At 64.4% G+C, this 8892-nt stretch overlaps 2 protein-coding genes across 2 annotated transcripts; both read right to left on the bottom strand.

Moving 5' to 3' along the window:
- Positions 1-284: 284 nt before the first annotated feature.
- On the bottom strand, positions 285-1367 carry VTJ83DRAFT_3356 (uncharacterized protein; the record flags this gene model as incomplete). Its single annotated transcript, XM_071009725.1, has 2 exons — positions 285-1090; positions 1223-1367. 2 exons carry the CDS (start codon positions 1365-1367, stop codon positions 285-287), a joined length of 951 nt encoding a protein of 316 aa, XP_070867234.1.
- Positions 1368-2456: 1089 nt separating this feature from the next.
- On the bottom strand, positions 2457-8892 carry VTJ83DRAFT_3357 (uncharacterized protein; the record flags this gene model as incomplete). The annotated part of the gene is made up of 3 exons (XM_071009726.1): positions 2457-5072; positions 5129-8586; positions 8868-8892. The coding sequence occupies 3 exons, from the start codon at positions 8890-8892 to the stop codon at positions 2457-2459; spliced, it is 6099 nt and encodes a 2032-aa protein (XP_070867235.1).

Raw genomic sequence — 8892 nt, forward strand, 5'->3', positions numbered from 1 at the left:
TCCCCATTTCCCCGTGTCCATCTCCCATCCGTATCTTCGTGGTGTCCCCCCCCCCCCCCCCCCCCCTCCTCCTAGCAGCAGTTGCCGACAGAGACGAGAAACGCATCCTTCAAGTTGATTGTCGAAAGAACATAATAAGAGAAGAGGAAAACAAAAAAAAGGAAAAGGTGAAACGGGCAATACAAAAAGGGGACCGATTTTCAACGTGGGGAAGGGGGCTTTCCTCCAACAACGAGCCAGCCATCGCAGCGTACACGCCCCACCTGTCATCGTCCCGTCGACCCTCAAGCCGTCGCCGCGAACCTCTTCGCCCTCGCTTCCAGCTTGGCTTTCTCGGCAGGATCGATCGCGGCGCTACCACCGCCGCCGCGTCCACCCTTGGCTGCGTTGTTTGCGTTCCCCTGGCCGCCGCCGCCGCCGCCGCCACGACCGCCACGATGTCTCCTCCCACCGTTGCCGCCCCTGTGGCCCTGGCCATGCCCCTGGCTCTGGCCCTGGCTCTGGCTCTGCCCCTGCTTCTCGCCGCCCTTGGCCCTCTTCGCATCGCCGCTCTCCCCGGCCTCGCCAGCGCCCCTCCCGCGCTTCTTGGGCGCGCGGTCCGGCAGCGCGCTGTCCAGCGCCGAGACCTGGGCGGCGGTCAGGCCGAAGCGTGCGGCCCGGGCGGCAAGCTTGGCCTGCTCCGTCAGCTCCGGGTCGTTCTTGAGGCCGAAGCGCTCGGCGCGCTTGGCGCGCTTCTCGGCTTCGAGCTGGGCGTCGGTGGGCGGGAGGTGAGCCGAGAAGGGAGAGGGCTTGGGGGCTTCGGCCGAGTCGGTCGCGGGCGCGGCATCGGCGGCCGGGGCCGCGTCGACGGAGGTGGCATCGGCAGGCTTGCTCTCGGCGTCGGCGGAGGCGGCAGCAGCCGCTGGAGCGGCGGCCTCTTTGGCAGGAGCGGCGTCGGCGGCGTCGGCGGCGGGCTTGGACTCTGCGGGCGCATCCTGGGCCGAATCGGCGGCGGCGGCGGTGGCCTTCTTTGCGGCGGCGGCATCGGGCTTGGACGCCGGGACGTCATCGTCTTCGTAGTCGATCTCGTCTTCCACGGCAGGCTCGGCGGCTAACGATATCGTCAGTCATCAGCCCGCTCGCCACCCAAGTCAAACCAAAAAAAGAAAACCATCGGCGATAAACAGCGCAGCAACAAACGACGCTCGCATCGCGATGCCGTTGCACCAGCGGCAAAACGTACCCTTGGGCGCCGACTCGGCCGCCTTTTGCTTATCGTTCTCGGTCAGGCGCGCAATGAGGTCGGCCTTGTTGCCGGTGTGAGGAAGGCCCCGTTCGGTGAGGAGCTTCTTGAGCTCGGGGACCTTCATGGAGTTGTAGTCGGCCATGTTGACGGCGATGGTGCGATCGCACTGCGGTGTCGCAGCGCAACACAACGGCCGAGGGGGCGGACGGGAGGAGGGGGGGGGGGGGGGAGCGAGCGGTCGCTGCAATTGAGCGATTCCGAAACGGCGCAGGTGGATTTAGGAGAGAGTGAAAGGTCGAGAAGGACCCGGCGATACTGAAATCGATGTGCGCGACGATGGGATCGAGAGATTGGCAGCAATGGGGGGATGGTGATGGAAGGAGACCTTGAATGCCCGAGGTTTTGAGTCGCGCGAAGGACAGGACGCGTCGGGAGGCGACCATTGGCGCAGAAAGCGCACGAGGCGCAGAAAGCGGCCAACGGTTGGGACGGGGACGGGGGACAGGGGGGGGGGGGGCAAAGTGGAGCCACGGCAACGAACTTCCAACCTGCCTCAGGTAAGCCACTTACTGTGTAGCGCCAGCTAAGCTCAAGGTGCCAAGAAATCAGGCGGTGTGTGCAACATTGGGCTCCACACCCCAACCGCCAATGACGTTAGCATGCTGTGTACACAGAGGCAGACAACCAACAAGACTCGAAAAGAACAAGACAACAACCACCTTTGACAACAAGACAAACAGGTTCCCGAATCTGTACAAAATATATACCCATCAAAAATACCTTTCAGATAGGAGATACCAAAAACATAGGATGTCGTGCAGCCACAAAACGGTGCCTGATCATAGCAAGACTAATGTTCATCTGGATTACATCTATCTTCCACCATGTACAAGTCCCCTTTCCCGCCCCCGATGACCTTCCCCAACCCTCACAGACCACCCTCGCTCCCCCGTCTCTCCAGTGGGTATAAGGCAACCGACAGAGGAAATGAAAGAAAAAGGAAACCAAGAAAAGAAAAGGAATGTAAAAGAAAGAAAGAAAACGACAACATGGCATCGCCCAACCGACGAAATGAAAACGAATGTACGCCAATGTGTCCATGTCGGTGTACGGGGTCCTCCTCCTCCTCCTTCTCCTCCTCCTCCTCTTCTTCTTCTTCTTCTTCTTCTTCTTCTTCCTCTTCTTCTTCCTCTTCTTCTTCCTCTTCCTTCTCCTCTCATCCTCATCATCTTCATCCATCCACCCGCGCCTCCCCCGCAATCAACCCCGGAACCTCGGCCGTCAGCAGCCCCATGATCCAGTTGGCCTGCTGCTCGCTCTTGCACTGGAAGCACCACTTGGTCACCTTGCTCGAGAGGGCCCCCGTCCGCGGCGCCACGCCGACGTTCCCTTGCTCGTCCCGCAGCGTCTCAAAGACGCTGCACATGACGCCCTTTCTCCCGAGCCAGCTGAAGCACTGCGACCCGAGCACCGCGTCCAGGACGACCAGCGGCCGGTCGCCGCTCTTGCGCGTCGCGTGCGTCACGAGGACCCGCTTCTCCAGCCCGTGGTACAGCGGCAGCTCCTGCTTCACCCCGGGCGGCGGCAGCGTGATGCGCAGCAGGCAGTCGCCCTTGTCGAGCCACCGGTTGTTGGGCACGTTGAGGTGGCAGCGGATCTCGAGCGGCTGGTCCGGCGAGAAGGCCTGGTGCTGCTGCTGCTGCTGCGGCTGGTGCTTGGACGAGCCCAGGAAGCTCCACCGGCCGATGCTGCGGCCCGAGCCCGACGCCGACGGCGGCACCGAGGCGCTGAGGCTGCGTGGCGGCGACGGCGACCCGGAGCTGGCCGTGGCGTAGAAGCCGCCGCCGACGGCCGCGGAGCCCGGCAACGCGGGCCGCCCGAACCGGTCGAGCGTCGACTCGTCAAGGTTGTACGAGTTGCCGTTGCCGCCCATGAGCCGCCGCAGGAAGCTGCCCGCCGAGATGGTGGTGGAGACGCTGCCCCCCGAAACGCTCGCGGGAGCGCGCGTCGAGGCGCGGTAGCTGTTCCGGCGGCCAAACCAGCCGCGCCGGTGGCCCGAGCTCGACACGCTGCCCTCGGCGGGCACGGCCAGGCCCATTTGCTGCCCAAATGACCGCACCCGCGCCTCCTCGGCGAGGCGGATGTAGGCCGCGTTGTTGAGACGGCTAAAGTGCACCGCCTCATAGAGATCCCGCGCGTCGTCCTGGTTGCCCGCCCGGAACCGGAACATGCCGGCGTCCGTCTTGAGCTCCGACTCGGGCGCCGCCGGGCTGCGGACCTCGAGGTCGAGGGCCGTGCTCCGTCGGATCATGACCACGGGCGTGAGGACCAGAACGACCAAGGAGCGGGACGTGCCGGCATCCGAGCTTCCCGACGACCCGGGCCGGGCTGCGTCGTCGCCGCTGCTCAGGCTCTGCCGGCTGCCGGCCCGACGCACCTCCATCCTGCCGGGGTAAATCACAATCGAAGCCGGTTGGCCATGGTGAACGTCCTTCCAGGCGCCCTTCCTGGTGGACCAATACGAGACGGTGGCCGTAAACCTTTGCGCTGGCGTTTCCGGCTTCGCATCGTCCTTACCCCGCCCCGCCGCCACCTGAGAAGCCGAGTGGGAGGGTGTGATGCTATTGTCCGATACCATGGACTCGGCGGGGGCAGGGGCGGGGGCGGCGGGGGCAGCGGCGGTCTCGGGCTCTTTGATGCTGTACCCTGGAATCGTGTCGGGCACATCGTCTTCGTCGAGGTCGTCGCTAGAGCTCTCGGACGATTCGGTCTCATCACCGTCGTCGTCGTCGTCGTCGTCATCGTCGTCGTCGTCCTCGCTGGAGGAGCGGGAGCTCTCCGAGGAGACATCGGATGGGTGGTATTCGTGCTTCAAGGGCGATGACGTTCGCCGCTTCAGACGAGCATGCGGTCCAGGCTCGATGGGCGGGGCAAGCAGCCCGGGGCTCTTGGGTCCCAACGTCCGATGTATCGGCGGCGGGGGCGCCCCATCTTCGCGGAAGGGAGTCGTGTTGGGGGGCGCTTTCGTGATTGCTGGGACGTTGGCGGTGCGGATTTCCCAAGCCTGCCGCCTCTCTTCCGGCGCGGCGCGGCTGTTGATCTGCTCCCCTCGAATCGGAGCAGGCTGGGAAGCGCCACGGCTTGGGAGTGCAGACGACGGCGCGTTGTCGCGAGGCGGTGTCGGGAGGCGCTCCGTCTCGGGACCGCCTGATTGGCGCTCACCGACCGGGACATCTGCAGCTCCCGCTCTGGGGGGCGACGAAATCGCTGGCACCACTGCCGGCCTTCCCCACGTGGCTGGCGGCATCGGGTTGCTCCCCAGCACCCGCAGCCAGTAGTCGATCTGCTCCTCGCTGTCGGTGGAGAGGTGGAGCAGCTCGAACCATTCGTTCCCGTTGTGCGTGCCGCGTATCATCACCACCAGCGTGTCGGACTTGTCGCCGTTCCGGGCCGAGATGTACTGCATCGGCACCGGTGGGAACAGCAGCCACGACCGCGACCCGATGCCCATCTCCCGGATGAGGATGTCTCCCTTGTCCTCAGGGAGCGCCGGGCGGTCCCTGAAGATCAGCTCCACCTGACACGCCAGCCGCTGGTCGCTCGAGTGGTGCAGGTCAAGCGAGAAGACGTCGAGCGCAACCACCTGGCGCCGCTTGTTGATAACCACGCCATCGAGCGGGAGGAGGGTCCGGAGATCACGGCACCTCGACGTGTCGGTGTTGCTGGCGTCTTCGTCCATCAGGCGGGCCGTCTCCTCCTTGTAGCGCTTGCGGGCCTTTTCCTGGAGATCGAAAAAGACAGAAAGAAGGCGCTCGGCCTCCTGCGCCTCGGTGATGGCAAGGGCGGCCTTTATGAGGATTAGCAACCCGACGAGGCTGAAACATGCAGGGAGGGAACACCGACCTTGAGGAACTTGACGATCCATTTGACACGTATCAGAGGCCGCTTCAGCAGGAATGCCACGTCCACGCGTTCGCCATCTTCGTTGACGATGTCGCCTTCCTCGTTCCGCGGAAGCGCGTTGATGAGCGAGTCGTCGTCCTTGCCCGACCGGGGCAGGAGGTTGATGATGAGCCCCTGGAAGCCGAGCCGCCAGACGTCGAAATAATGATCGTACAGCGGCGACACCTCGTCGAGCCAGATGAAGAGCGCCATGATGTCGCCTAGGGGCACGCGCCGGTGCCGGTCTCTCAGCTTCTCCAGCGCCATGCCCATGTTGACCACCGACCTGGCCACCGTGTCGGCCCGGCCATCCCTGGGCTCGCTGCTCATGAGATCCCTCAACAGAACCGGAATGACGCCATCCACGAGAGCCTTCAGCTCCCTGCCGTACCAATGCTCGTCGTCGGCAAACTCGTCCAGCAGGTCATCAACCCTCCCCCGCCGCGCCTTGCTCGGCCGGCGGTGCAGGCTGCCGGAGCGGGAAGACTTGATGCTCTGCGACCGGCCCGGCGCCGCGTTGTCGGGAAGGGAGAGCACCGACACCAGGTCCGAGTGCTTGGTGAGGCGGCGCTTGAGACCCGTCTTATGGCTCCTTTGCCTCTCCATCTCTGGGGGTTTCGTGACGGCGGTCGTCTGCGTGATGGTGGTTTGAGAGACATCCGAGAGCGCGTCGGATTCCCGTGCGCTGGCAGACTCCTCCGAAACGATCGTCGACAGCTCGTGAAGTCCGTTGGTTGGGGGGGGCCTTCTCCTCGGAGGGGGGTGGCTCGAGAGGTCCGAAGAGATGGTGGAATCGTAGGCGGAGGAGCAGTAGGTGGAAGAGTAGTAGGTGGATGAGTAGTCGGACAACGCGCCGTCCTTTCCATGGCTCCCTGGACGGCGCCTCTCGCTGGCAGGTCCGTAGTAGGAATCTTCATCGTAGTAGCTCCCTCCATCATCGTCCGTTTCGCAGCTGGGGTACACGGTGGGCGGAAGCTTGTGGCCACCAGATTCCCCGCGGAAGGCGTCCCGGAGGATGTCCCGGAGCGGCCTTTTGCCGCCAGACTTGGGAGAGGCGGCCATCCTCGTTGCGCGCCTCCTCCTGAGACCGCTCGAGGATGCTGTGACCGTCGATGCCCTCTTGGCTGTCGCATCGCTGTCCTCATGCTCAGAGTCTGTCCTGTCCTCCGGCTCGGCCGGCTCGATGTTTTTTGGCGCCGCCGGCCGAGTGGCTTCTTTTGGCCGATGCTCGGGCGGTGCCGACCTGCCCGGGGCCCGTTCTTTGGGCCGATTCTCCGGCGCCGGCCTCGACGGCTCCCGCTCCTTGAGACGGCTCTCCGGGGTCGGCTTGGGTGCCGCTCGCTCCTTGGAGCGGCTCTCGGGCGCTGGGCTCGGCGAGGCATGCTTCTTAGCGTCCGGCGCTGGCGCCGGGTGCGGGGCCTGCTTAGGCGGCTCTGGCGCCGGCTTTTTCTCCTCGGCCGGCGGGGCGCGCACAGGTTCCTGGGGAACCGGGCTTGCGGCGGCCTCTACAAACGGATCAACCGTGTTGTTGAGCCACGTCTCGATGCTCTGCGGCTTGTTCGCAGTTGGCGGAGGACGCGGAGGCTCCGCCATCTCTTGAATGATGTCCTTGGCGCCCGTCACAACCTTTTTCAGGACCTTCGGCACCGCCTTGAGGCTGGGGTTCCGCTGGGCCTTGGGCCTTTTCGTAGCGGTGTTGTGCGCGTCGGCCCCCATGGGGAGGTCGAGAACGCTGAAAGCCGAGTATCCAAAAGGGATCTCGGCCAGAGACTTGTTCCCCAAAACGGTGGGGGGGACCCTGTCGGACTCCGCATCGGACACGGACGGCGAACGGGCCCTGCGCCTCGTCTCAGCCTCCGAGTGCAGGTTTCGGGGAGATGCTGCTCTCCGTGCGGCAGGACTATAGCTGCGGCTCCTCCGCCTCGAGCGCCGCCGCGAGGGCTTTCGCTTCGTAGACGTCTCAACCTCGGTCTCGGAATCCTCAGGGGCTTCGCCGGCCTCCTCGGTCTTCGGGGGAGGCCTCCGCTTGGCGCTCGCAACCCGTGGTTTCGGTTTGGTTGACGCCGGTTTGGGCTCTTCTGGCTTGGGCTCCTCTTTCTTGGAATCTGCCGGGCCGAGCGACGCTTTGCGCTGCTCCGTCTTTTCGGCAGGCTCCGGGTCGATCGGGCGGACGCGGATGCCGTCTGGGTTGTTGGGATCGATCGGCCGCACCCGGATCCCATCATCGTCCGTCTTGGCGGGATCCATGGGCTTCACCCGGATGCCGTCGTCTTCCTGCTTCCTCACCGGAGACACGCGAATCCCGTCGTCCGAGTCGTACGCCGGCTTCTTTATCTTCAGGGGTTTGACTCGGATCCCGTCGTCGCCAGAGGACTTTGGCCGAGGTCTCATGCCCGGGTCGGACGCCACCACGCTAGGAGTGTCGTCGTCGAAGGCCGTGTGCGGGATCGCGGATGTGCTCATCTTCTTGCGATGCTGCGGCTTGGGCCGCGGCGGCTGTGGCGGGTCAGGCATTTCCACGCGCTGGACCCAGTCACGAATCTTGCTCTGCACCGTCGGATTCTGCGCGGTCCGTTGCAGAAAGTCCTTGGGGATGGGAGTCGGCTTGGGGGCCGGATTGGCCTTGGGGGAGCTGTCTCGTGGCGGGGCTTTCCCATTGTTGCGCTTCATCCAGTTGTCATCACTAACAATTCGCTTCTTGGGGGCGAGCTTGACTTTGAACACTCGTGGCCCGTTTGGTTGGGGTTCTGATTGTTTCGCGCCAGGCGTCTCTCGTTCCGTTTCCTCGCCGTCGCTGTCGTCTTCGTCTTCGTCGTCACCATCCTCCTCCTTTTTCTCTTTTTCGTCGGATGATTTGGCTTTGGGCTTCGTCCTCTTTGACTTTTGTCGCATCCGGACCCTCAACCGGTCCGTCTCGGTCACGCTCTCGGGGGGGATCTGGACCGCGACCTCGGTCGGCTCCGTCATGGCATCCTCGGCGTGCGGGACCCCTCCGCCCTGCTCTTTCATTGCCGCCGCGCTGGCCTTCTGCCACGCCAGAACCCGCTCCCTCACACCCCCTGGCTGCTGTACCCTCCGCATGGCGGCCGCACGCATCTCCTGCCGCAGCTCCTCGCGCACATTGGCAGCATCGGCGGCCATGCTCTTTCGGCGCTGGCGCATGGCTTCGCGTTGGGCGGCGATGCGAGCCGGGGTTGGCCGGCCGAGGAAGAAGTCGGTCAGGAGGCTCGGTTCGGGCTTTTTCTTGTTCGCGGAGCCCTGCCCCGCGGCGGCGGGAGCGCTCTTGGGCGTCACGGCCGGCGGGGCCGAAGCTCGTTTGTTCGCGGGCGTTGTCGGGGCGTCATGTTTGTCTGTCTGCGGGCGCCCAGGTGTTGCCGTGGGGTCGGGGGGTTGCGGGTCGTCTTGCTTCGCAGGCGTCATCCTGGAATCCGAGTGGAGAGTTCAAGCTCGGTCAGCAACCTGCATTCTTTAAGTCCGGCGACAAAAGACTCCGAGGCATGATGTCGACAAAAACACAATGGTGTTGGTCAAAGGAGCATGCGAATCGCGGCTCTGACCAAAGCGAAGAAGGTGTGCGGCTGCCGATGGGGTTGGAGGGCTGTGTGCCGCCCCAAGACAGGCTTGGTTGGCGATTGGGAGGGAAAGTAAACAATGGGCGATAACCGGGGAAACGGCGCGCTTGGCTTCGATCATCACTCACCTCGGTGAGCCGCATCACTGCCCAT

The sequence above is a fragment of the Remersonia thermophila genome, chromosome 3, assembly GCF_042764415.1.
Source record: "Remersonia thermophila strain ATCC 22073 chromosome 3, whole genome shotgun sequence".
Lineage (NCBI taxonomy): Eukaryota > Fungi > Ascomycota > Sordariomycetes > Sordariales > Chaetomiaceae > Remersonia > Remersonia thermophila.